We start from the raw sequence: 27,870 nt of genomic DNA, 5'->3' as shown, positions 1-27,870 counted from the left end.
CAATCAATCAGAGAATTAAATCATTCAATCAATCTGGAAATTGACTTCAATCAATCTAAGAATATCAATCAATCTGGGAATTGCCTTCAATCAAATAGAGAGTCCGACCATATCAATCAATCTGTGAATTGCTTCGAATTAATCCGGGATTCAGAGCTTATCAATCAATATGGGAATTACCTGCAATCAATCCTTGAATTTCTTTAAATCACTCAAATGTTTTCAATGCAGTCAATCACATCGATCGCATCGCATTACATCACTCAATCAACCAATCAATTTTGACAATAAAATATCTAACATGCATATGCTGATTGATTTCAAAGCTGATATAAATCAAATCAATGAAATTCATGTCAAAACCAGTTGCGAATTGTAATCAATCATTTAATTACAAATTGCGATCAATCAAAAATAAAAATAATGAGATTTACAAATTTTGAAGAATTCCATCTAAAACAAGATCAAGTAGCTGTAGTATTATTACCTATCAGCATCAGCCAGCAATCAGCATCAATCAATTGATTAATCAATCAGCTGTGCACGCTAGCTAATTACTTTACAATCAATGCATTTCAATCGATCAATCACTGACTCAATCTTTCCATGTTGCAGCTACTACCGACAGGCACACGGCAGTAAGCCGCCGGAGGATGCCGGGCAGTTCAGCGCCCAGGCCCTGATTGATGCCATCATCAAGCACGAGATCAATCGCACTGGCGAGCTCAGCAGCCTGCCCCGCGACATACCGCGTCCCACCTACGTGAGTAGACCCTTTTGAGATCCTCGACTCGAGAGTAGGCGGGGATACCCTTGCTGACTGACTGAACACCCTCTCTCACACTCGCTTCCTTTGCAGTATCAGCGCGACTTGCGGCCGTCACATGAGGGCGCTGCCGTCTCGCTCATGGCCGCCGAGAACAATGGCAAGGCGAACTCCAGTTCGCCCAATGTCAACAGCATCGATCTGGAGCAGGAGCAACGTCCATCACAACAGCAACAGCAGCAGCAGCAGCAGCAACAACAGCAGCAACAACAGCAGCAACAGCAACAGCAGCAGCAACAGCAGCAGCAGCAGCAACAGCAGCAGCATCAGCAGCAGCAGCAGCAGCAGCAGCAGCAATCGCAGTCCAGCTCGGAGCGCTCTGTGCACGGCTCGCTGCGTGGCCAGGGGGCGCCGCCCTCGCATCATGGCACGCCCATTTCGCAGGCGGGCAGCGGTCCGACGGCACAGCAGCAGATCTACACGAAGAAAATCACGTTCGGCGAGCTGACTGACTCGATAATTACGAACGATTACGGGCCGACTCCGCACATGCGCACCTTCCTGCCTTATCTGCCGGAGACGCAGGCCATCGTGACGCCCGATCGCTGGAAGCAGAATCGCCGGCAGCAGCAGAAAGCCGAGGAGGCAGCCGCTGCGGCGGCGGCCGTCGAGCGGGCCAAGCAGTCGCCGATCAATGTCGTTGGCGGCGGCGTTGGCAGCGTGCGCAGCGTTGGCGGCAGCAGCAGCGACGGCGGCAGCAGCAGCAGCAGCAGCGGCATCGGCAGCAACAGCAGCGCCAGCAGCGGCGGTCGCGCCAATACGCCTGGCGAGGATGCGCGCAACATCATTCGCATGCCCCAGGCGATCAGTCCGCGCAAGTACGCCCACGATCTGATCATGCAGCAGGCCGCCGTTGCTGTTGGCGCCGATCCGGCGCACTACTTCCTCTCTGCACCGCCCAGCGCTGTGGTCGGGCGCAGCAGTGGAGGCGGTGGTGTTGTTGTCCCGCCACCTCCAACGAGTGGCGGTGGCGGCGGCGGCGGCGAGCCACGCAGCATTAGCGAACCGCGCGGCGGCAGCGAACAACGCAGCGGCAGCGGCGGCGGAGGCAGCGGCTCGGGCGCCAACTTCGACAACTATGTGAAGAATCGCATTGTGGAGGCAATGCGTGATGATTCCGGCTACGTCCAGGTGCCGCACATGACACACGCCCATGCCGTCGCCGTGGCGGCCCACAATGAACAACAGCAGCAGCAGCAACAGCAACAACAGCAGCAGCAGCAACAGCAGCATAGGAGCAAGGAGCCAGAGATCAGCGTCTCAAGGAAGACACCCAACCAGTACGAGGTGGTGGACAGCGGCAGGCGCTCGGCCAGCAGCTCGAGCGGTGGCTCGAACAGCCATCATGCGTCCGCCTATCATGCGGCACCGCCGCCACCGCCGTCGGCGGTGAATGCGTTTGCGGCGAGCACCTATGCGTATCCCTTCAGTGCGCTGACTGTGCCGAGCGCTGCTGGGGCTCTGCCGCCGCCGACGGTGCTGCCGCTGGCCCATCAGTCAGCACCGCCGAGCCATTTGAACGTCAAGGCAGCGGCACATGCGCTGAGCGAAGCGAGCGCCGCAGCAGCAGCGGGCGTCAGTCTGGTCGTTGGAGGTGGCGGCAGCGCCAGCGGCGGCTGCTCAAATGCCGGCGTGAACCCCGCCTCTAGCGTCGGCGGCGGCGGTGGCAGCGGTGGTCCGCTGAACGCCAGCGTGTTAGCCGTCGCTGCGGCTGCCGCAGCAGCAGCAGCTGCTGCCAGCGAGCCAAAGCCTCTGCTCTCATCGAAGTACGAAGCGCTCAGCGACGAAGATTAGTTGTGACTGCAGGCGTCGTCGTCCGGCATGCGCAGTCTGACGGCAGCAGCGACGACGCCTCCAGCAGCCAATCAACACAGCGCAGCCAATGTCTACCAGCACCAGCAGCACCAGCAGCACCAACAGCACCAACAGCAGCAGCAGCAGCCGCAGCCGCATATATGGAGCACCAGTGCTGCCTATCGACGTCATCAGCAGCCTCTGTCTCAGCCGCAGCCACAGCAGCAACAACAGCAGCAGCAGCCGCTGCATTCGCCGCGCAGTCACCATCAGGCGCATTATCAGCCGACAGCGCTGCTGCCACCACCACCGCTGCAGTCGACGTCGTCAGCGGCAGCATTGGCACAGCAGCAACAGCAACAGCGCGCGCATTACTACGCTGATCCGGCGGCAGCAGCAGCCGCGGCCGCTGCAGCTGCACATCACTATGCTAGCAGTGCGGGCAGCGGCGCTAGCGCTGGTCACGGCTATTATTGAAAACCATGCAAGGAGATCGGCAACAGAAAAAACACAACAATAACAACCTATGTATGTACTATAAGCAGTTAAATACAGAAAGCTCCTGAGCAAATATTATTCGAGAAACACAACCATTACAGAGAAAGCAAAAATGCAGCATAAGAAGGCAAGAAAAAAAGAAGAAATGTAACTAGCTGACACAGTTAAGCATCGCCTGTTTTGAAGAGAGCATCGCTAATTAAGAGAGAGCCTGCCGATCCGAACAGTTCGTCCAGTTATCCCTGTCTCTCTCTCTCTCCCTTCTAAGCATACGGTGCGAGCGCACAAATCGTAAAAGAGCTTTGAGTGAAAACTGCAAAGAGAGTTCGAGAAGCAACGCAACAGCATGCACACACACACACACACACGCCATATATATGTATGGAGTCGGTGCATTTGGAGCATAGAGCTGCCATGCAATTTCTCTTACTAAACCGATCGAGCGACAGACCGCCCACCCGCTTTTCTATTGCTCCCACTCATTGATTGATTCGAAACACACACACAAACACACGCACACACACTTAATGGACACACGCACGCACGCACGCACCAAAAATAAAATAATTATTTAAATATTGCAAACTGTAGTTAGGCATGCAAAATCTTCAAATTATCGTAGAGCACATGCTTGTATACGCAATGTGTATGTGTTAAGTATGTGTATGTATATATATATATATATATCTATATCTACATTTACATATATGTGTATATAAAGAGAATCAGCAACTGCTGCTGCACTTCCACTCTCACTTTCCATCTTTCTCTTGAAACGATGCGACGCTTCCTTGGGATCGATGTCAACTCGCGCTTTCGCTCTCACTCTCACTCACATCCTTGCACAGACTCGTCTCTGTCTCACACTGTTCTCGTGTTTTGTTGTGTGCCACGCTCTATCTCACTCTCTCTCCCTCTCTCTTACTCTTTGTTATCGTAATTCGATTTGACCTTTCAGTTATGTGCATTCGTTGTAATTTGTAGCCCAAACGTAAATAAACCTCAGAACTTGAGTCGAAACCATAAGGAAATAAAATGTAGTGACATTTATATGAAAATATAAATAAAAATATGTATATGTACATTTAAAGATGAAAATTATATAACATAAATACATATATATTAATCGAGTAAATTTAAATAATATATTAAATGAAAATAAACACACACTGTTGGGCTGTTCTTAGAAAAGAGAAAAAAATCTACAAAAAAAATAAAAATAAAATAAAATAAAATAAAAAATAATTAAATAAACAAAACTAAAATAAAAGCAAAAATTGATTAATACATAAATGAAAACAAATTTATATATATATATACATTTATACATATATATAACGATATAGTACACTTGCAAAAACATTAATTTAAAAGAATATTTTGTAAATTTCATAAAATCTAAAACATAATTTTTAAAATATAAAATAATTACTTTTTGTACTATCTATTACTATTTTTTTTTTTACTATTTTCTATGTGTAAGTTTTTAATTTATAAAGCATTATTGTTTTTTTTTTATGAAACATATGGATGCATATAATATAATATAATATAATGTGTATATATATACATACATATGTATATGTATATGTGTATGATGTATGCTTTATGCTATTGAATTATGTACGTTTATTATGATAAAAAATTATGTAAGTCAAAGTTAAATAAAAAAAAAAAAAACAACTCTATATATATACATACATATATACAATACAATTTATATATATTATTAAAATTATTATTATTATTATTATTATTATTATACAAATATGCATATTTTTTTATATAGCAAACAAAAAATAAAACGAGAAAAACGATGTCTTAGGGTTTAGCTATTTTACCGTTTATGTTTTTTTTTTTTTAATTATTTTTTAAATGCAAAACATTTTAAAACAAGAGTTAAAAAAAGCAAATGAAAAAATTTACAAAAATTAAATATTTTTAATACACAATGTAACTAAAAAAAAAGGAATGAAAAAAGAAAAAAAAAAATAAATATAAAAACCACAACAAAACGCTAAGACTTATTCAACAAACATTTGTAAAATATTAACAGAAACTTATAAACAAAACAAATATACAAAATATGTAGACATGCATTTGTATGCATATATATATATATATATATATGTGTGTGTGTGTGTGTGTGTATGTATGTATATGTATGTATATATATAAATATACTTATATTGAAAACATTAAAAAAAAGAAACAATTCATTAAAGTGCAAGGGCATGGCATATATTGACGTTGTATTTATATATATATATATATATATATATATATATATATATATATATATATATATATATATATATATATATATATATATATATATATAGTACACACCCACACGAGCACATATGTAGCTATACACACATACAAACATGCAACTTTGTTGTAGAGTATGTCCCGACTTTTTTTTAATAAATAAATGAATACATATATGTACGTATATATATATATACATATATATATATATATATATATATAGAATGAGAGTGAAAAAGAAAATTATACAACATATATATAGATGTGTAAAAAAGTGTATGTTTACATATAAATATATGTGTGTGCACGTATATATGTATATATATATGTACCATATATATATGTATATATATACATATATGGTAGCTGAGTCAAGGAACCGACGAACTCATAGACCTAGTGACAGAGTCGCCTGAACACAACGAAGCGCAGTTCCATATATTCCCTTATAAACAAATATATATATATGTATGTATATATATATATATCAATAAATTCAATGCAAATCCCAAAAAGCAAAAGAGAGAATTAAATAAAAGTTATCGAATTTTAATTAAAAAACAAAGCAAAATATGATAATGATATATATGATCCCAAAAATTAAAATGAAAATGTATGTAAAACACACACAAATATTGAGAAAATAAAATTAAAATGCATATATGAATATATATTAACAATATGTAATAACAACAGCAACAAAGTCGATAGTTTGAGCAAACATGTTTGTTTTTATGTTTATTTATTTGATACTTTTCTGTTTGAATATACAATTTATGGAAGAATATACGGAATATACAAAGAAACCAAGTGAAAAAAAGAAAACAAAAACAAAAAACAATTTTGAATGTTCGATAAAGAAAGATTCAAATAAATATAATAATAAACAAATAAAAATAAAAATAAGTATATGTGTGCGTGTATATGTATGGTTATATATGATTATATATATACATTTACATATACACATGAATATATATACGGCTAGAGCTGATTTTGATTGATAAACAACAAGTAAAGAGAACGATGTGTAGCTCTTAAGTTTTAGTTTGTAACTTTATGCCTTAAGTTGTAAGCTTAAAAAATAATAATATAAAATTAAATACAACATATTAAAAAGCAAACAAAACAAAAATAAAAACAAATACAAACAACAAACAAAAAAAGAATAAAACAACAACAAAACAAATGTATAACAAAACGTGCCTTTTGTCTCTTCGTCTCTCTCTCTCTCTCTCTCTCTTTTGCTCTCTCTAGGCTATTTTAACAGCATGAGCTGAAGCTGTCAAGTAGCTGGCTTACATCACTGTTAAAAGACTCAGTCACTGAATCGTGAACTTACATTGGCAGCAGCTGCAGCTTAACAGTAACGCCTGCTGCCCCTGGTGCGTATGCAAACAGTTTTCCCTTTGCTGAAATCTGTTTACGTTCTGCTAATTGCTGATCGCCTGGTATTTTAGCTAAATTTTTATACAAAACTTGTTGACCGATGTGACCCTGAATGGATGATGGGGAGTGACACAGATGACTTGTGTCACCGGCCAACCATTGTTATTTGGAATTTAATTGCAACATGGTTTATTCTCAAAAAAAGTGGCGCATTTTATTTTGTATGCATACATACATATGTACATATTTCTGCTCATACATGCCATGTAGTCTAATCGCAGCATGCTCTATTATTATTCCATCTCTATATGCGATAAACGATAAAATAACTAATTTATTTTCACCGCAGGACACATACATACATACATACATGTCGGAATTCCCCTCGCATTATTCCACCTCCCTATCAAACTAAGCCACGTGGCTAGCAAATACCACAAGTGCACATGCAACGACATGCACACAATACATACATATATATGTATTCGTCACATGTACACACATACATACATACGTGCGTATTTGCTCAGACCACATGCCAAAGAAAGTTGTAGCATCCAAAATGAGCCCGCTAATTTTACCTTCTCTATTAAGATAAACGCAAAATGCCTTATGTATACAAATTTGCGAGTACTCCCCATATTTATTACAGCTTTCATTAACAGTTAAACTCATGTTGTAGAATTTGTTATTAATATGTATGTATGTATTTTTTTTTTTTTTTTAGAACGTCCGAGCTTTGACTTGTTTTATTTTATTTGTGTTTATGTGTATGTATGTATATAGCTTAAGCTATTGCTTGGAATCTATAATTAGCATCGACTTCAGTTTTGTATAGTATATTACTTTAATCTAGATTATAATCTAGATATCCAATTATATGTAGTTGTATTACATTAAACTGTCCTTAAGAACTGTCCGCTATTAACATATCGCCTAAAGGCAATCTCCTCTTGATTAAATCTCTTGCAAATTCTTCTCTAGTTTTAAAAATAACAAACCATTTCATGTGGAAATTTTTAAGTGTATTTGAATTGTTTAGTTTAACTGGTGCTCCCTGATTCAGTGGGACGCGTTGTCTAGATGCGGATGTAGATGCTGTTGGCTTCCTGTTTATTAGAAAGCAGGAGGCTGTAGTCTGTTCATGTTAACTTTAAGAAACAAATTAAGATAAGTGGGAGAGTCTAGTATAGGCTCTCAGTGTTCGAAGAGCGCGGCTTCTTCAGCTTCTCCAGATTCTTTATAACTATGTCATGTAGCGAGGAGTAGCGATTGCGCACCTCGCACACCACCAGCCACAAACTGAGATACTCCTTCTCGTCAAGCTCGACGACAGCACGCCTGTAATCATCGATGTGTGGATACTTGGCCACCTTGGAGACAACCTTGGCGCGAGATAGAAAGTATCTGGATATCTGGTCAAAGAAGGCAGCTGCCTCCGACTCCACGGTTTGGATTTCAGCCAGAGTGTCCTCCTGAATAGAAACGCCAAAGTTGTTGCCATCCTCGATTTTAGGTATCATAAACGAGATCCACATCTTCAGTAAGTTCGCTAAGCAATGCAAAGAGCAAGAGAGATAGAGACATCAATTTCAGATGATTTTGTGAAAAAAAAAAAAAAAAAAAAAAAAATATAGTTACTTACAATCCTCGACCAGCTTGCGTATGATTGGTTTGACCACCTTAATCATTTCGCAAAGCGGCTTGTTGCACGGCACAGTGCCAGAGGGCAAGGTCAGTACAGTGGTACCGGAGACGTCTTCTTTGCGTGCGCGCTTCGGCATGGGATGGTCGTCGTCGCCGTTGCCGTCGTTGTCATGGTTATTGAGCAAGATGGGTGCCATGACCGGAATGTTTAGATCCTGATGCACCTCATTGAAGTTGCGCTCATTGAACATGGCCGTGGACAGAAGCTCATTCAGTTCGACGATTTTCTCGGGAAAGCCCTTTGTGATCAGAGTCTCCGCTTTAGTAATCAGCGAGTCCTTGTACTCCTGAACCTTAGTTATAGTATCCTTTGGCATTTTTACCGCCTTTTCAATTTCAACTTTCGATAGAAATGTCGCAGCTTTCGTCGCCGGTTTTTCACTGTTAACTCGCAAAGTTCGCAACAGAAAGTAGCGCGTGCTTCACGTTCAGCCGCTTGTGTTGGATAAAAGCGTGAGTGATACTGTGCTCAACAGCGTTGACTGTGCAAAAAGATCGAGTAATTACAGTTCGCCCGTTAGCAAGTGCAGCTTTTCAAATGCACTTTTCGCCCCACAACTTACCAAATTGAAAACCTTCGAATGCCTTCGATGCGTGCGGTAGTCCACGCTAATATTTTATGACAGCTTCACCAGTGGTGAAATTCAAAGTATTGTAAAACGCCAATAGTTGTGCTTGCTCACAGCTATCGATTAACTATCGCTAAATAATCTGTATGGAAAGAGGTAGAAAATTTTGGCGTTTGAAAATGTTAATATTAATATTGGCTTCTGACAACTCTTTGACACTATTTCAGTGTAGTAGCCTATTCGCCTAAAATAAATTCATGCAGCCAAATAAGTTTGGAAAGATACTATGAATATAATTTTATGAATAAAACTTAAAATTTATATATAGTCGTTATGTTAAAATTTGAATATTTTTATATGTTTATATACACAAAATTATACACGCAATCAGATATCACATTTAGCTACTCACGATATGGCACTGAACAGCTCCTCGATCAAATATATGTCAGAATTTCGGCCTCTTTTTCAAAATTTTGTAAATTTACTTCTCTTGCTTGCAAGCCTCTGTATGTTCTTTCCAGAATAACCAAAGGCCATCGATATCGTTCGCTTTCCAAAGCAACCATAGCCTATCGATATCGTTCGTGCTCGCTATATCGATAAAATATCGCATATTATTGCAAAATTGAGAGCCATCGATAGATATATCGATATGAGATCAATATCCACCATCAATAGCTCAGAGTTGAGCAGGAGCACGGACATGGGAAATAAACAAATAAAACAGCATCTGGAGACGGCACAGAAGACGGGCGTGCTCAAAATATCGTTGCAACGGCTGCAGGAGTTCCCACCGCAGCTAAAGTCATATCCCAATGTGTTGAAGACCCTTGATTTGTCAGAGAATCGCTTCGAAAGTGTACCCGATGAACTGGGTAGGCTAACGATGCTGAAACACCTCAATTTGAGTGGCAATCGACTGTCGGAACTGAACGAGGTGGTCGGAGAGCTGGTGAAACTGGAGGTGCTCCTGCTCATGAACAATTTCCTGACAAAGCTACCAAAGTCACTAAACAATTGCACGCACCTCAAAACCGTGAATCTGTGCAACAATCAGCTCAAGGAATTCCCAACGATGCTCTGTGGATTAAAGCAATTGGATGTGCTGGACTTGTCGCGAAATCAGATTACCGACGTGCCTGCCGAGGTGGGCAACCTTTATGTAACCGAGCTGAACCTCAATCAAAACCAAATCTCAGCCCTGGCCGAAGAAATTGCTGATTGCCCCAAATTGAAGACGCTTAGGCTTGAGGAGAACTGTTTGCAGGCGATTGCACTGACGCCGCGTATCCTCAAGGACTCTAAGATCTCTAATCTAGCCGTCGATGGTAATCTGTTCAATTCGAAACAATTCACCGATCTCGATGGCTACGACGTCTACATGGAGCGATACACGGCGGTTAAGAAGAAGATGTTCTAAATGTTATATTTTTCTATATATATTATATCATATTCCATAATTAATTTATTAGCTTAAACCGTGATGCTTTCTGTGTTGTTTTCTGCCCATCCACAATAAAGAGACCAGTCACAAAGCCTCATAGCTTGCTCGACTGCAGCAGTGCCTTCAGATGCGTGTGATAGCTGCGGTTGACAGCCTCCTGGTTAAGTGGATTGCGACGCGCCTCCTCGAACAGACGCTCGTACACGCGCCCATCCCAGCAGCCCAGCGTTGAGTTGAGCACGCGATCATGGAAGTCAAAGCCATCGACTAGAGCCACGGCATTGGGACGCAGTGCGCCCAGCAGCTCCTCGTAGCGCTGCTCTAGCTGCTGCAGCTGCTGTCCGCTAACGCTGTTCCACTTGAGTATGGCGCCCAGCTGGCGCTGGAATGTGTCCAGCACAAACAGTTCCACCAGCTGCTGCAGCAGCACAAACAGTCCCTGATTCGTGCTCCTCTTCAGCTGGGCCAGCTGCTCGAGGGCGTTGCGTGCCAAGAAGGCGTGGCCATGCAGTGTAGCCGCCGCCGCGAGTCGTCGTCCAGCGAAGTTGTTGGCTTGCTGCTCAGTGCGGCTGTGAGCCTGGCGCTGTTTCTGCTGCCATTGCCAGGCGTCGCGCAGCTGCTCACTGGCGCTGATCTCCAGCGCACGGGCTGCATTCTCGAGCAGATTGCCGCCCCAGCTGAGAGGCGACGCGTTGCGCAGATAGCTGACGCTGGCGGGCAGCACCTTGCGCTTGATCGCAGCCGTGAACTGGCGCATCAGAAAGCGGGCCGTCTGCAGCAACAGCACCGTGTGCTCGCCCTCGTAGGTGAAGGCGGCGGCAGCCAGGCCATGGAGGCTGTCAAAGTTGGCGGAGGACATGTAGCCGTGCCCGCCGCAGGATTTGCGCAGCACATCGATGCCATCGAGGGCGTCTTGGGTGCAGACAGCCTTGAGGCAGCAACTGAGCGCGTGCAGCTCGGCCAGCGGGCCAGCGCCGTCCTTTGTCTCCACCTGCTGCATGACGCGCTGATAGAAGGCCCAGAGGACGTCCGCCGCCAGGCGATAGCAGATGCCGCGCGCTATATGCGGAAAGATCTTCGCCTGCTGCGTCAAATGGTCCAGGATCTGGGGCTCCTTTGCCTTCGGCTCAATGGGACTCTGGCGTCGCACGGCGGAGTAGCTACAAGGCGGAAGCAAATGCAAATAAGATGTGTCACTCCAAGGATGCCTCCTCGCACTTACCGCGTGGCAATGGTCGCCGCTTGGAGCAGCTGGTACGTTACGTCCCGTACAATGACGACGCGCACATAGACCATGGTGCCGTACAGGAGGAGCGGCTGGCCAGCCTGCTTGAATTGGCCATCGGGCAGCACTTGGGCATTCTTCATGAGCATCTGGTTGCGTGGTATGCGTACGTTCTGGAAGCCCAGGAAGCCATTGTTCACACCATTGGCGCCTATTTTGGGGCCGATGTCACCCACATCGATGCCCGGAAGGGGCTCGTGCGTCTGCTCATCCCGTATGCGCACCAGGAACGATTGCAGGCCGTAATGCTTGCCTCGGATGTAGAGCTGGGCCAGCACCACGACCATGTTGGCCGTATGGCCCAAGCCGCCGGGCCACCATTTGTAGGCGCTTATCGTGGGTGTATTGAGAACAAACTCCTCTGTTTCCACGTCATAGTCGGCGCGCGTCTCCAGGCCGCGTATGTAGCTGCCATGACCGAGCTCCGTCTGGGCATAGGTGCCCACAATGCCATCCATGTTCCAGGCGCGTGCCAGCCAGCGGCGTTGCTGCTCCTCGTCGCCCTGGTTCAGCAGCGTGGGCAGAAACATGGCGAAGTGCAGACGCAACGGGAAACTCTGCGGGAACAGGCCCGCACCCAGAGGACCAGTCAGCAACCGACGGAAATCGTATATCTCTTCGATGTCCACGCGGTCCTTATCCTTTTCCTGCTGCTGGGACTGCTGCTCCTTTGCCTGCCATTGCCGCAGCTTGGCTATAAATCTGGCGCCCCTCGTCAGGACATGCTCGTAGCGCTCTTTGTACGACAGGTAGTTGAAGGATGCTACATCGTCGAATTCGGGATCGCTGAAGAAGTATTGCTCCAGCTCACGGCGCTTCTCCAGCTGCCCACGTCCACCCGCCCACCACACAGCAAAGTCTTCGGTGACAATTGTCGCCGCCTCGCGCTCTCGCCTCAGATCAATACACTCACCACTATTTTCCTCCATTGTGCTGTGTGTTTTCCACAGCTCTGTGCGTCGTTCACAGAGTCTTACCAACAACTAACTGGACGTGAACAGGTTCTACAGCTTATCAGCTACAGCTTGATCTTTTCATATGCCACATTTGTGCATCGATAAGATACGCGTACTACTTTGGACCCGTTTATGCATTATATGCATATCTCTTGTTGACATTAATATGGGAATTAAAGCACCTTTAACGCAGTGCTAGTGAAAGAGACGAAGGCCGATTCCAGAACTCATCTAGTTTATGGCAGACAACTGTTGGCTGATCTTTTCACCGCACACAAATAAACAGCATATAAACTGGCGATAAGGCGTGTTTAGTACTTTGCACCAGATGGGGAAATCGTATACATATGCATATGTATATTATATATGAATATATGTTTACGAGACGCTGATGGATCAGTCTGATTGGACTCTCTGTTCATATTGCTGCCATGACAATTAAAAATGAGAGCAGCAAGTGTAAGAGAAAATATTGTTTCTTATTGGATTTGGTGGATTTCTGTCGTTTGTACGCCTGGTCACACTTTTATGCAAATGGCGCGTCATAACACATGCATTCGAAATATCTTTGAAAATAGGCAATAAAAACTCGTGGTATTCATTTTCACTTTGTTTTCATTTATTATTATATATATAGAAAAAGCGACACAGACATTTTGTTTTGTTATTACTTGTATATGCATATATAAGTACGTTAATACTAAAACGACAAAATATTTCATGAATTGTGCCCGATTCAAAACCAGGCGCAACTTAAACAACAGCTCATGTGCGTTAGCCGGTCTATACGAATCGAGTTGGGTAACAGCTGATGAGTCCAAGTAACAAAGTAACTCTCGGCTTATAAACTATGTAAACACATGCACATATTGTACTATATATCAAATATTTGTTTATTCTTCGTTTTTCATTGCTGTCATTCCCGAAATAAAAATCATCGCAAATATTTTCGACTAACATTCATTCAATTTTACGATTACTAGTATAACAACTGGACAACAGCCCGATTTGGAGTGAATCGATAACGATCGACTCGGTCTATAGCTCTTATTGGGAATGAGGAGATGTTTTTGTATTTTGTATTTTGCATTTTGCATTTGAATTTTCACTTGAATATTGTGTTGCTGTATTCAATTATTGTTTTAGCGCTTGTTAACATTTTGTTGCCTCATATCAGATTTTCTCGGCTCCTATCCTCTCGTTGTGCTCGATTAACATATATATATATATATATATATTACTAATAGCTCTCTCAAAAGCAAACACATTCACACTTCATACATGCATACAAAATAGTATTTGGGTCTTACAGCGATTCTCGAGATCTTGGATATATCTAAGCTTAGTTTTTTCGTTATACCATTTTTTTATTGCTGGGTGCCTGCCCAGCTTATCAACAGATTTCATTTTACGTTCGCCTAGTTTTATTTGCGTGTTGCGATCAAAATAGAAATTTAGATCTGAATTTAGATGTCCAAACACACACACATATATATACATATATATATATACATATATATTTCTAAATGGTCTGAATGTAAACAAAGATATGTAAACTAAATAAATTCTTCTTTAAATTTAAATAATATCCATATATTGTTAGCAAACTTTTCAGACTACCCTCGAAGTTACTCATATATATAATATATATATGTATGCCTGCGGTTATTCGATTAGTGTTATTTTTACAGTTATGCGCTTTTCACTATTACAACAACTTTGCTGTGCATTCATCATGTGTCCAATTATTCCAATCTACACTAACACTAACACACGCACAGATACACCTTTATAACGAAAACAAGATATTACACGCCATCTATTAAATAGTTAATGTAAGCCACAAGAAACAAAAACTAAATGAAATGAGAACAACTACAAATTGCGGCTATTTGCACACTCCCAAGAAGAGAACAAGAAAGAAAAACAAATTGTTATAATCATAAAAAACATCATAATCATAATAGTTAATAAATAAAGATTCTAGATAATCGTTTGACAATCATATTTCACATTTGTTATTTTAACATACACACATATATACACATATAAATAATTATATATATATATATATATATATATACATATATATATATACACATAATTACACATGTATATATGTAGGTATATGCATATAGGATCATATTACATATCGTATTACAGCTATACTTTCATTTTATATACTTAACATTAACTTTCATAACTTTATCAATCGAGCTACAATTTCAATTTAACACATACTCTCAACATTCACATACACAAAATATATCTATATATAACACGCATATGTATACATTAAAAAAAATATATATAGTAATAATAATAATTAAAATAGTTGTAATTATAATAAGCTTTATAATTATAATAATAATAGAGCTACACACAACAGACATAAATCGAGAAATAAAAATAGTTTTTTTTTGCACGTTCAACATTTAAGTATACATACATATATATATATATATGCATATATATCAATTGTGTAATATATATTAATATATATAAATATATATACATACATCTCTTTACAAATATTCGTTTTAACAAATGCAGGCTTTATATAGTAGTTTATATGGTATAGTATGCACGTACATATGTATTTCCTTATGTGTGTGCCTTGTTTGTTTATAGACTTTGAATCAATTTTAACATTTAGCATTACAATTATTGATCTTTACATACATTTATATATTATATTTATTATTTTATCATTTCAGTTGAAACTTGCGTTAATTCACATACAATACGATCTACTATAGCTATATATGCATACATATACATACATACATACATATATATATATATATATATATATATATATATATATATATACATTTGACTTAACCTATTTCTATATATACATACATACATACATATGTATGTATATATACTTTTATATATTTATATAAACTCTATATAACTGTGTTGATTCTTAAACGTTTTTGCTTTCCGCTTGCTTTTTGCTTTTCGTTTGCTTCTACTCTTTACATTTTGTTATTGTTTTTAGTTTTGTTTACTTTACTTGTTTTTATTTTTAAATTGTTTTTGTTTTTGCTTTTAGTGGCACAGCCACGTTTTGAACTTTAGGCCTTGTTTCCAGCTCTTTCTACTTCTTGCTTTTTTACTCCGGCTCTGCCTCGGATCTTTTTCTGCTCCATCTGCTGCTTCATCTGCACCTCCAGGTGCTCCTCCTCTTTCTGCTCCTTCCCCTTCTCATTCCATGGTTACATTTCTATTTGATTTGTTATATTTGTTGCTGTCTCTCAGTCTCTCTGAGTTTGTGTGTTTGTCGGGGCTTGTGCGTATCAAATACAGTTAGAGTGTGACAGAGAGTGCAGAGCAGAGAATGAGTTAGAGGGAGACAGATGGAGAGAGAAAGAGAGAGAGAGAGAGAGAGAGTAAAAGAAAGAGATGGAGCTAAGCGACAGACGACGATCGCGTGATGATGACAATTACAACAACAACAGCAACATCAACAACAACAATAATGACGACGACGACGGCAACAACAAATGACATCAACAACAATAAAAACAACAATTAATTTCAACTACAACAATAACTAAATAGAGTCCGTTGAGCAGGCGACGTGGACGGCGTTGCAGGGCGGCGCGTTCGTCTATTTGGTCTCATCCTGATCCATCGGCTCTTCGGAATCATCACGCGAGAGCGTTCTACACCAAGAGAGGGAAGTATTAGATATGAATATATGAATATGTATATACATATATATATATATATACATATATATGTGTATTGTTTGATTGCTCACCTGTGCAGCGACTGCATGGAGAGGCCGGCCATGGCGTTGACCGTTTCAGATTCATCGTGCTCGATCTTCAGCGCATCCAGCGCGGACAGACAGACTGTGTGCTCCAGCAGTCGGACACAGGGCCAATGCGTTTGCTGAATGAGGAAAGAGAACAGAATGAGTAACTCGATTATGCATATATAGATATATTTATGTATTTGTGTATCTATTCATATATATATTGGAATATCATATAATAATATATAGATATACGCATCTACATATGTATCTGTATCTAATTGTATCTGTCTATGTGGCTACATATTTATGTAACTATGTATCTATATATGTATCTATACAATGATTGTATTAGTATGTCTATCTATCTATATTTCATTGTATCTGTATGTTCATGTAGCTTTTCATCATTGTATCTATATATCTATGCAATGAATGTTTCTGTATATCCATCAAGATTTATATGTATCTATATATCATTGATTTCACAATCTATACAATGATTGTGCCTGTGTATATAGTCTATATGTATCTATATATCATTGTTTATATATATCCAAATGTATCTTAGTATCTATGTCTCTCTGTATCTATTGTTTTTTCAACAACCAATTCAGCTTCAGATAAGAGTTGAACCAAAAATCAATATGATAAAATTATGTGTATGTGATTTATAAACAGATCCGTATATTGGAATCAGGCAGCCATATATGAAGTATATGTTGCATACATATATGTATATACTTGATCGCTACTTACTTAGTTACAATAAACCACAACGAAAAGTCTCTGATATCTCAATCTAATTTGCAATACACGATCAAGTACTCAATTTTTGAGTTAGGATCTATATTTTATAAACTATTATAGATATAGTGCAATAGCATAAATCGAAGGAAATGGATTTTTAATTTGAAAAATTCACTAGTCTTCAGAGATCTTAAAATATTCCTTAGGCAGATGTGCCTGATTTTAATGAAACGCTGCCAATTCTTGTATAATACAGCTGTACTTTAAGATATTCTATGGAACTTGGAGATCTGATTCATACATATATGTACATATGGGCTAATCAGCTCACCTGTATGGCAATAGTCTTCTGCAGCGTGTTGATGGCGTTCTGGCAGGGCGGCCGCTCCAGTTCGCTGGGCGCTATGGGGGCAGCCGGATCGCCGAGGAGGGCGCGTACGCATTCCTGCGCCGAATCACAAATGGCCGCCAGATCGTAGCCGCCCTCGAGGGCCAGCACCACCTTGCCGTTGGCCAGCTGAAGCAACTCGCGTGTCATCAAACCGAAGCAGGCGGGCGATACGTGATAGCCCCCAAGTGGAGCCGGATGCCCGGTGGCCGCATCGAAGCCGGAGGAGACAAGCACAATGTCCGGATTGAAGCACTTGGCAATGGGCATCACAACGGTACGGAATGCAGCGATATACTCGGCGTCGCCCAGCGGTGGATTCAGAGCGCCCGACCACGAGATGTTCACATTGTAGCCGAGACCAGCACCGGAGCCACACTGCAGCCCCAAAATGCGAGCGAGATGGAAAGAGAGCGAGAGAGAGAGAGAGAGAGAGTGAGTGAGAAAGGAATACAAAATGTACAATCAATTAAATGTCATTTAACTGTCCTATATTATACATGTTCTACTTTAAATATATAACCTATGATATAAATCGCTTGTAGCACTGGTTGTTCTTATAGCATGTCCATCTACAGCTATGCATATAATAACGGAATTTACTCGGTCAACAGATTCCACGAGAAGATCGCAGATCATAACGTTTATCATGTAAGAGCATGGATCCCACATTTAATATGTGTTTAGGGACTTACTGATGGATTGACATAGATTTATGATCAAAGATTACACAACATATATACATATATACATATATCATAGACCATAGATCGTTGATCAACAATCGGGAATCGTTATTGATATACCATATATTTTGGATCATAGATCATAAAGAATAGATCAGAGAAATAGCTCTTTAAATGTAAATCATTGATCGTTGGTTATAGATCATAAATCATAGTTCAAAGATTATAGAAGATGACAGAGCAGATCAAGATAATAGAATGAGTTAATATGTGGCTTAAAAATTCAAATGCTGTAGAATCCGGTTATGACGACTCCGCTTATGGCGTCCGTACGGCTATTGTGACGAAAATTCTGGTCCCCAGACAAACTTATATGATCTTTCGGGTATATGGTTGGCCCTAAATTGAATTCTACTGCTATTATTATATATTATATTATAATTATATTATGTTTTCTTGAAGCTTGAAACACTTGAAGCATGCAGAACGTGAAATGAAGACCCGTAGATCGTAGCTAAGACAGATCATAAATTGTAGATCTTCTATAATATATCACAAATCTAAGCTCGTAGAGCACATTTCATAGGGCAACCAATCGGCAGTAGTTTGTCGCTCAGAAATCTTAGATTATGGATCATATAACTTAGGTCTCATATGTAGCCTTACACAAAATAGTTTTTAGTGAGAGCGAGTTTGATGTGAAATATTTTTTACTTAAATATAATCGGATGACAAAGGAAGTAAAGTTTAAAGGTCCCTCACATATTTTCAATTTTCTATTTTCAAGCTGAAAATCGATAATTATCGATAGTCCACCTGAAGTGGCTTACGGTTGCCTACTGAACCATTAAGCGTCGACTTTTTTGCAATAGGGATATCGGGCGAAAGCTTTGGGCCTTACCTCAGTGGGACCACCAGTGCCGGGAAAGAAATTACCGTCATCGTGTCGATGTATGGAAAGATATAGAATGTCGGGACTTTGGTAGAATGCTTGCTGAGTGCCATTGCCATGATGCACATCCTAGAGGGGGAGAGATACGGAGGTTAGTATGCGAGGCGAGAAGGGGGAAGTAGGAGAGTTGGCTTGCCCAATCGACGATGAGGATGCGCTTCATTTCGGGCACGCGCTGGCGCAGCAGCTTCGCGGCGATGGCAATTGAGTTAAAGAAACAGAAGCCCATGGCCAGGTTGGCCTCTGCATGATGGCCGGGCGGACGGACGACGGCGAAGCCGTTGCGCAATTCACCTTTGGCCGTTTTGAAGGCCAGATCGATGACACAGCCAGCGGCCATGCGGGCGGCCGTTGCCGTATGATGCTCGTTCCAGGTGGTGTCCAGGTCGACGCCCAGGCCGCCGCAGGAGAGCCGCACAAAGCTCGCGGAGAGCGTGCTCTCCAGCTTGGGCCGGGTCAGCTGGCCCTGGTTCGAGCCAAAGAGCATCGCGTGCGCCTCCGTGTGCACCGTCTGCAGCTCCTCCTGCGTGGCCTTGCGCGCGCGCAGTCGATCGCATCGCTTCACCAGATCCGTCTCGTTCAGCCGCGCCCACACACTCTGCAGCCGCCCGCTGTGCTCCGGATGGGGCGCGTTGTCGCCGCAAATGCACGCGTGTTTCAGCATCAGCGGATCGTAGGCCAGTCCCGTTGTGATCTTCTTGTGCGCTGGCAGTCCGCTCTCCACCGACGACTGCTGATGCTGTCGCAGCTGTGCCGCGTACACGTTGCTGAAGAGCTGGCGCTTGTGGGGCAGCGACAGGTTCACGGGCGGAATATGATCGGCCGAGGAGGACGTAGCGATGGGCGTCGGATGCTGCCCGGTGTCGGGTATCTGGCTGAGGCCATGGCCCGGCACCAGGGGGCTGCTGAGGGTGCGCGAGAGCGGGCGCATCAGGTCCTTGGCCAGCTCCTCCTCGTGCAGGTAGAGCAGCTCGCGCTGCTGCTGCAAATACTCCTGGTCCCGCAATTTGCTGGACTTGGCGGCCGCCCGATAGGAGGCGGCGGCCAGGGCCTCCGGCAGATTCTGCGAGGTGCTGGTGGCAATCGTGCTCGTCAGCACCGTCTTGGGCGGCTTCTTCTTGTCGGTGAGGTCCATGACCTCGGCCGCCGTGTCGTCCTCCTCCTCGCGCAGCTGCAGCTGCGGCTCGCGTATCCCGGCGACCACAGCCGCCGCGGCAGCCGCATCGCTGCGCGTGAGCACCTTCTGGCGCAGCTTCTGCGTGAGCACCTGGTGCTCGTACGCCTGTCGCTCCGCCTGCCCGAGAAAGGAGAGCGGATTAGTATGGATGTAGGCGCATGGCTGGCTATATATCTAAGTGCATGTGGACATACCTCGCTGTTCTCGTAGTGCGTCTGCACCACGCTCAGCTGGCTGGCGCCCGTGAGCATGGGATGGCCTAGGGGTAGGGGCGCCGATTGGGTGCGCCCCAGTGGACGGTGGCCCTGCTTATGCAGATGCACCTGCGCCACCTGGGCGTCCGTGATGGGCGCGTGCGCGTGGGCCACCTGCTGCGCCTGCGCCTGCGCCTGCTGCTGATGCGCATTGTACAGCGCATGGGCGTGGCTGTGGCTGTGGCTGTGACTGTGGCTGTGGCTGTTGGAGGGCGGCAGTGAGCCAGCGGCGGCAGCAGCAGCCGCCGCCGCCACGGCCGCAGCAGCCGCGTGGAGATTGACGGCAGTGGTGCCGCTCAGATGCAAATAGGACGAGGCCGAGGTGAGGGAGGCGGCGTGCGCCTGCGGCGGCGCCGTGTCGCCCACCAGCGAGGCCTGCGACGAGGACGTGGACGTGGCCGAGGCGGAGCGCACCACCGGCGACGGCTGCGGCGCAATGCCCGTGGCGGGCATCATCGAGAGCGGCGGCGCCGGCTGCCGCCCGCCAAACGACATCGCCAGCGGATTGTAGTAGGTGGGCGCCACGCCCACGCCGGCCACATTCACGGGCGGTGCACCGGGCCCGGCGGCAGCGGCGGCCGCATGCTGCTGCAGTGCAGCGAACATGGCATAGTTGGCCTGGCCCGCCTGGGCGTTGGTTAAATGCGGACGGCCCAGCGATATGTTTGGCAGGGAGGGCGAGCTGAAGAGCGGCAGGTCGTTGATGCTGCTGCGCTGGCCGGGCTGGTACTGGCTGCCCTCCTCGTTCTCCTCCTGGATGGGCGCGCTGGTCGGTGAGCCGCGGCTACCGACCACGCCCACCGACAATGTCGTCGACGAGGGCGGCGAGTTGGGGCCCGAGTCTGTGGTGCTGTTGCAATCTTGATGATGATGGAAGCGGTGGAGGGTGGAGGGGGGAGGGAGGAGGAGGAGAGAATAAAGATCATAAATTACTAATTGATTGATTAATTGATTGATTGACTGACCATAGATGGAGTGAGTGATTGAATGATTGAGTACAATAAATAAAATCTTTTCATGTTTCTTTTGCAGTATTTTTTTTTTTTTTTTTTTTTTTTTTTGGCCATGCGGCAGCAGGAGCAGCAGGAGCAACAGCAAAAGGCAGCAGCAAAACGCAGGATTAATTTCAGATTAGCTTCGATTAATATATTCACAACAACAACAACAACGGCAACAGCAACAACAACATGTGTTAAATTCAAAACAACAGTAATAAAAAAATAAAAAAAATTATTAAATTATAAAAAATGATAAAAATAAACTTTTTGTTCGCTTGCAAAAGCCGCGCGAAAAGAGAGCAAAAAATGAATTTATTTTAGTTACATGTATGTGTGTGTGTGTGTGTGTGTGTGTGTGTGTGTGTTGGGGTGTGTGTGTGTATGTTTATAGAAATTGCTCAAGAAAATAAACATATATACACATTTATTGATAAACTTATAAGATAAACAAATGGACGAAAAACAAATTCATAAAGTTCAATTCTTCAGTGCAAATTTGCATTACAGTAGAGCCCGGCTATAACGACGCTCAAGGGACCGTCGCAATACCCGGAACACGCTATACGCATATAAGTTTGTCTGGATACCAGAATTTTCATCGCAATAACCGTACGGACCCTATAAGCGGATTTTACTGTATTTCTTTGGACAAAGTGTTCGAGATTCTCTCCGTAAACCTGATGGATCATCTAAAACTCGAGCTGTTTCAATATTTCAATATGATATTTCATATTTATGTTTAGAGATATGTAAAGACTATAAGCAGATAGCTATATTTCTATATATAGCATATGAAAAGTTTCGGTTTGTTTTCGATGGCTCAATTTGAAAAATCTACGAATTTTACAATCGAATTTTGGTATATAATGAGATTTATATTTAGACACAGCGAAATGTTGGAGAGATCATTGAATGGATTGATAGATCTATTATGGATTCAAGAAAATATATATATATATATATACATATATATGTAAAGAGAGAGGGGGAGCGAGAGAGTGTGAGAGATAGATGTATACAGCAGAGATGGACTGAATTACATAGTAAAATAGATCTTTGAATAGTTTTCAAATGCTAAAATTCGATAGTTTATTCAGAGAAAGAGAGAGAGAGAGAGAGAGGGAGGGAGAGAAAGAGAGAGAGAGAGCGAGAGAGGGAGTGAGAGAGAGAGAGCACACACAATTATGGCGCCCAGTATAATCGCGATAATTAAGATGGACATTGTTGCTCTTTTGACTATTGTTGTTGTTGCTGTTGTTGTTGTTGTTGTTGTTGTAGCTGACCCAGCCGACGACCTTTGCGCATTGCTTTCAGCTTTGCCACACATCTGTCTGCGCGCGTGCGTGCGTGTCTGTGTGTGTGTGTGTGTGTGTGTGTGTGTGTGTGTGTGTGTGTGTGTGTTTATGTAATTGCCTCAATTTCCATTTTCATATCCAGTTTTAAGCGCTCCGCTCCAAAATTACAACAAAACAGTGAAACGCGCTCCAAGCGGTTCGATGCGGTTGCCACTGCCAGCGGGTTGACCCCAATCGGATGCTCGATCAGATCCCCTCCAGAATTTTGACAATGTATGTGTATGCATGTGTGTGTGTGTGCGTGTGTGTGTGTGTGTGTGCGTGTGTATGTATTTGCTCCATTGTGATATACGTACTTGTGAGAACCGAGTTCTTCTGATGCCGTCGCTGGGCGGCCTGCAGCAGCCGTTCGTGCCGTCGAGCCCCCGCCGGACCGCCGATCCGTGCCTTGCGCTCGATGACGCTCTGCTTGAGCCGGATCTTCAGCAAATTTGGCTCCGATGCTGTTCAGGTGATGCATATACATATACATATACATATACATATACATATACATATACATGTTTCTCTTTAGTATATATGTATATATGATGTGCGCATATGTGTGTGTGTGTATGGGTGGGTGTGTGTGTGGGTGGGTGGGTGTGTGTGTGTAGCCTATGGGAGTACCTACAGTTACGCTCGATGGGACCTCACTTGGGTTTGCCTCTGAGGCAATTGCGTTAGTCATTCAATTGATCGAGTTTAGTAACATGCTGCATAGCAAGGGCATAAAGTCTGAGTCTAAGTATACCTAATACCTAAATATACCTAAAGCAATAATCTAATATTCAACTGATTTAACAAACTTATTTTAAATCTAACTGATCTAGGAAACTAAGCTTTATAACTACAGATCTTTTGCTATATTCGTATACCTAATAGTTCTAGCCTTATATAACGTTGACCTTATCACTTACACTTCTTCCAAAACTATCTATTTACTGATCAGCAATAGAGCATTGCCTATTCTAAAATTCTTCCTGCTGATCTCTGATTAGTTCCATTTCTTTAACTGATTTGTACGATATATATTTCAACCTTCTTCTATGCTTCTATTCTTCCAGCTGATCTATGATTGATTCATAGTGAATATATTTCAATAATATTTTCAGTAAGCTTTCAGCTCCCATTGAAAGTGATCTAATCTGACTCAATTATCAATAATCGCTAGTAATTTTTTTTGGATAAGTATATTTCCAAGAAAAAAACCATTAAAAAACAATGCTCTAAGCTAATTTATCGTTAGAATATATATGATGCCTATAAATGAAATCATTTTAAACTAGAGTCATATGAGAATTCAATTCCAAATACTAGCTTAACTGAGCAGTGATCAGTGATCGGTAATCGGTGATCAATGAAAAGAGCTGTATGATTGCTGATCAATAATTATTACTAATCGAAAGTTCTCTAGCGAATAAAGTTAATTATAGAGCAACAACTACTACTCTTTAGAGGGCTGGCATTTAATAGTGATCTTGGCCTAAGTCAAAGCAATCATTGGATTGCATAGAGAACTTAGAGAACTTTGAATTGTTGTAGAAAGTGCGTAATACTTCTTTTGAGACGAAACTTCAACTATTCCAGCTGTGATCTCAACTGATCGTCAGAAATTCTAGCAGCTTTAGCTCAGCTTTTTGGTTTAGTAATCAACAAGCGATGCAATTGGCAACACTTTGTAACGCCAAGCAGAGAGCAAAGAGAGTTAGTTAAGACAAGTAGAGGGAAGGTGTTGCTTTTTTTTTTTCTCTCATTCAACAATTGCTACACACAGCATCGATAAGAATGTTAGGGCATTGGCATTGGCATTGACATTGACATTGTCATTGACATTGACATTGACATTTTGATCACTTACCAGTTTTCCTCAGGGGGAAATCAGATTCATATTTGAGCAGTGAGGTCGGCGGTTGTGGTATTTTGTATGGATGTGCGCTGGTGACGGTGCCAGCGGGCAATGATTCGCCCGAAGAGCTCTTAACAACACCGCTGCAAGAGATAGAGAGAGAGAGAGCGAGAGAGCGAGAGAGAGATAGAGTTTTAGATGCTGAGTATAGATAGATGGATATCCTTACCGATTGCGATAGGGCGATGTGGTTGTTGTGCCATTTGGAGCCACCGCCTGCGACTTGCGGCTCATGAGAAAGCACTGCAAGGCGAAAGAGTTAAATAAAGAGACCAAAAGAGAGCGCGCCAGAGAGAGCAGAGGCATTTATAGTTACACTGAGTATCTGTTTGACTTCGGGACTCGCATTAGCGCTGCAATTCTCCTTTCGCTTCATCACTTCACGTTCTTTTCGCTCCCGCTGCTGCTGCTGCTGCTGCTGTTGTTGTTGCTGTTGTTGCTGCTGCTGTAGCTGCTGCTGTTGCTGATGTTGCTGATGTTGGTGCTGGCGATGCTGCTCCTCGACAACTGCTGCCGCCGTGACCATGCTCTGTTCCCGCAATTCCTGGAAAGCGCCATGTGAATGCACCGCAAACTGAATAAATTACAATAAGTTCGAGAGAGTTTTTGTTGTTGTTCTTGTCTCTTTTTTTTTTTTTGCGAAGGGGGAGGGTTCAGAATAGAATTAGTTATGCGTGTGTGTGTGTGTGTATGTGTGCTTTTGTTTTTGTTGTTGCTGCTGCTGGTCAAGCGTTGTTGTTGTTGTTGCTGCTGCTGCTGTTTAGTCATCTATCTAGCAGGGCGGCACTTCCGGCCGAAAGCGCCGGCAAGACGACGCTTGATAAAGTATTTTTGCTTTTTATTTCATTTATGTATTTATTTATTTATATATTTTTTTTTTTTGCGCTGCCCACGCGCCAATGTCGCCAACAGCAGCAACAACAACAAGTTAAAGCAGCAACAGATACAAAGTAGAAAAAAGAAAAACAAACAAAACAAGTTTAAGTCAGCTAGCCACAATTTCTTATATGCCTATTCGATATATATCGCCGAGTGTAAAAACTAAAAGTAGTTAATAATTAAAGTAAGGTGGGAACTGCTGTTCATACAAGCAATACAAACTTGGGTCCAATCTAATCTAATCTAATATTGCTTCATTAATCCACATTGTGTATATCGATATTTATCGTTTATCTAAGATTCGAAGTATAATTGAGTTTTTATTAACTGTGTATTTACGCGTATTAGACGCAGCAAGCTACCGTTACATCAAACGGGACATATGTTGCAGGCCAGCCGATATTTATCGTTTTAGACATGATTGCTGTAGTTATCGAGACATCGAAATCGACTGCGTTTAACTGACCAAATTGATATCAATTAAGCGTTTACTGTCTTTCAAAATACACGCGGTGAACATCGATAATTATCGATTAGCTAAAGTATGTTCAGAGCCATCGATATCAAAAAGGTACCGACAGACTACATAGCAATTAGATAGTACCAGCATACACGTTATGCATATCGATAGTTATCTATTTACTGTGACTTAGAAAGTTATCGATATCGAAAGAGTTAATGATATATATAACTCTGCTAAAAAGCCTACATACTGCATTTTTCTTCAATTAAAACTAACGCATAGCTATGTAGTGTATCGATATTTATCGATTTGCAGTAGTACTAGTAATACTAATATATATACAAACGATTCATATACATACAACAACAAGATGATACAATCAAATCCGGTAACTATCGTCTGAGAGCTTTTTAACAATTAACGGCCATTTAGTATGACTACTTGGGGAATAGTTGGCTTTATCAACCAACGTTATCTTTGGGGAAATATCGACGCGATCTGCGATCTAATCTCTTGAGTTTTTTTTTTTTGTTTCTTTTGTTTTTTTCGTGAGTTTTTCATGTTTGTTTTCGTCTGACTCTTCTAGCTACTCACATGATATTTGTGCTCCAGTTGCAGTTTATGCTCCAGTTCCATTTGCTTCGTCTGTTCCTGGTACGAGTGGAAAAGACGCTGTTTCTGCAGCTCCTGGCTCTTCTTCAGCTAAAAGCGGAGAAACAGACGTAAAAGATGAGCAAGCGATTAGAGAGACAGAGAGAAAGAGAGAGAGAGAGAGAGAGAGAGAGAGAGAGAGAGAGAGTGTGTGTGTGTGTGTGCGGGAGGAACGGCGCCATTGATCGTGATGTTGTGGTAAATGTCGTGGGCAGATCATTAAATGGCTGTGAGTAATTGCCCCGAAAGATCTTTGTCTATAGCTAAGTAGATGCTGTGACGCATAGCCACAATTCAATGTTGAGCGAAAGAAGGGGTATAGGGTATACGTAAATGCATACACACACACACATACTTATACATGTATGTATATACATATGTTGATCAGCGAAATAGATTTGTGCCTACCGTTTCAATGTCAACGGTGATCAAGTCATCAACGAAGCGGTTCAAAGAACTCGCAATTATTCGCAATACAAATTCAATTTGGTCTTTGCATAACTTAATTCCAGGCGATATTTCAGGAAATTGAACAATACTAGCTGAATAATGGACTCACGATTCATAACAACAAAAACTTGACAAGAAACAAACAACAAATTGATAGGAATATCTCAAGATAACTCAGAGAGAAAGTCTAAAGAAAATAAAAATTTGACAAAATAAAAACACATTGAATGGGAATACCCTATTTAAAAATAGACTCAAAAATGCCGATGATAAAAGCTCTTTGGGTAGTATGTTATTAGATATCAGAATCAAAGCTAGATAAGCATAGAAGAAAAACACATGCTAACTAAATCGTCTTCAGTTACTTTTCCTTTAATCAAATAGATTTATTTTCCAGATAAATTTCTAGTCCTACTCTTCTGAGAATTCAAACGGAAATCCTATAACTTGAAGTACTCATTCTTGGGG

General features: G+C 42.3%; 6 protein-coding genes across 10 annotated transcripts in view; 3 read left to right on the top strand and 3 right to left on the bottom strand.

Moving 5' to 3' along the window:
* The window catches only part of LOC6584770, a 63,254-nt gene extending 60,634 nt beyond the window's left edge, over positions 1-2,620 (top strand). For both annotated transcript variants that reach the window (XM_044006995.1, XM_044006994.1), the window contains exons 9-10: positions 616-763; positions 860-2,620. In XM_044006995.1, coding sequence (XP_043862930.1) covers positions 616-763; positions 860-2,620 — 1,909 coding nt within the window. The remainder of the gene's footprint in view (positions 1-615; positions 764-859) is intronic.
* Positions 2,621-2,647: 27 nt separating this feature from the next.
* On the top strand, positions 2,648-4,221 carry LOC116804525 (general transcriptional corepressor trfA-like). Its single transcript, XM_032732513.2, has 2 exons — positions 2,648-3,148; positions 3,220-4,221. The coding sequence occupies exon 1, from the start codon at positions 2,648-2,650 to the stop codon at positions 3,095-3,097; it is 450 nt and encodes a 149-aa protein (XP_032588404.1). The 3' UTR covers positions 3,098-3,148; positions 3,220-4,221.
* Positions 4,222-7,781: 3,560 nt separating this feature from the next.
* On the bottom strand, positions 7,782-9,550 carry LOC6584768 (proteasome activator complex subunit 3). Its single transcript, XM_002010374.4, has 4 exons — positions 9,467-9,550; positions 9,049-9,196; positions 8,424-8,967; positions 7,782-8,330 (listed from the first exon to the last, which is right to left on the bottom strand). Exons 3-4 carry the CDS (start codon positions 8,800-8,802, stop codon positions 7,963-7,965), a joined length of 747 nt encoding a protein of 248 aa, XP_002010410.3. The 5' UTR covers positions 8,803-8,967; positions 9,049-9,196; positions 9,467-9,550; the 3' UTR covers positions 7,782-7,962.
* A 57-nt stretch (positions 9,551-9,607) lies between these two features.
* On the top strand, positions 9,608-10,539 carry LOC6584766 (leucine-rich repeat-containing protein 57). Its single transcript, XM_002010372.4, has one exon. The coding sequence runs from the start codon at positions 9,710-9,712 to the stop codon at positions 10,475-10,477; it is 768 nt and encodes a 255-aa protein (XP_002010408.2). The 5' UTR covers positions 9,608-9,709; the 3' UTR covers positions 10,478-10,539.
* On the bottom strand, positions 10,458-13,180 carry LOC6584765 (probable peroxisomal acyl-coenzyme A oxidase 1). The gene is made up of 2 exons (XM_002010371.4): positions 11,724-13,180; positions 10,458-11,661 (listed from the first exon to the last, which is right to left on the bottom strand). The coding sequence occupies exons 1-2, from the start codon at positions 12,713-12,715 to the stop codon at positions 10,596-10,598; spliced, it is 2,058 nt and encodes a 685-aa protein (XP_002010407.1). The 5' UTR covers positions 12,716-13,180; the 3' UTR covers positions 10,458-10,595.
* Positions 13,181-15,749: 2,569 nt separating this feature from the next.
* The window catches only part of LOC6584764 (histone deacetylase 4), a 28,276-nt gene continuing 16,155 nt past the window's right edge, over positions 15,750-27,870 (bottom strand). For 2 of the 4 annotated variants that reach the window (XM_032732494.2, XM_015161607.3), the window contains 11 exons: positions 26,896-27,003; positions 25,276-25,533; positions 25,129-25,202; positions 24,912-25,042; positions 23,368-23,514; positions 20,659-21,578; positions 19,424-20,581; positions 19,237-19,356; positions 17,593-18,027; positions 16,515-16,648; positions 15,750-16,416 (listed from right to left, as the gene is read on the bottom strand). In XM_032732494.2, coding sequence (XP_032588385.2) covers positions 16,362-16,416; positions 16,515-16,648; positions 17,593-18,027; positions 19,237-19,356; positions 19,424-20,581; positions 20,659-21,578; positions 23,368-23,514; positions 24,912-25,042; positions 25,129-25,202; positions 25,276-25,533; positions 26,896-27,003 — 3,540 coding nt within the window. In that variant the 3' untranslated portion in view covers positions 15,750-16,361. The remainder of the gene's footprint in view (positions 16,417-16,514; positions 16,649-17,592; positions 18,028-19,236; positions 19,357-19,423; positions 20,582-20,658; positions 21,579-23,367; positions 23,515-24,911; positions 25,043-25,128; positions 25,203-25,275; positions 25,534-26,895; positions 27,004-27,870) is intronic. The other 2 variants (XM_015161609.3, XM_015161610.3) reach the window with 2 other exon arrangements.

Source organism: Drosophila mojavensis, unplaced genomic scaffold (genome assembly GCF_018153725.1).
Source record: "Drosophila mojavensis isolate 15081-1352.22 unplaced genomic scaffold, ASM1815372v1 contig_136, whole genome shotgun sequence".
In the NCBI taxonomy this organism is placed as follows: domain Eukaryota; kingdom Metazoa; phylum Arthropoda; class Insecta; order Diptera; family Drosophilidae; genus Drosophila; species Drosophila mojavensis.
Note: the sequence above shows the minus strand (reverse complement) of the source record. Positions and strands in the feature narration are given on the sequence as shown.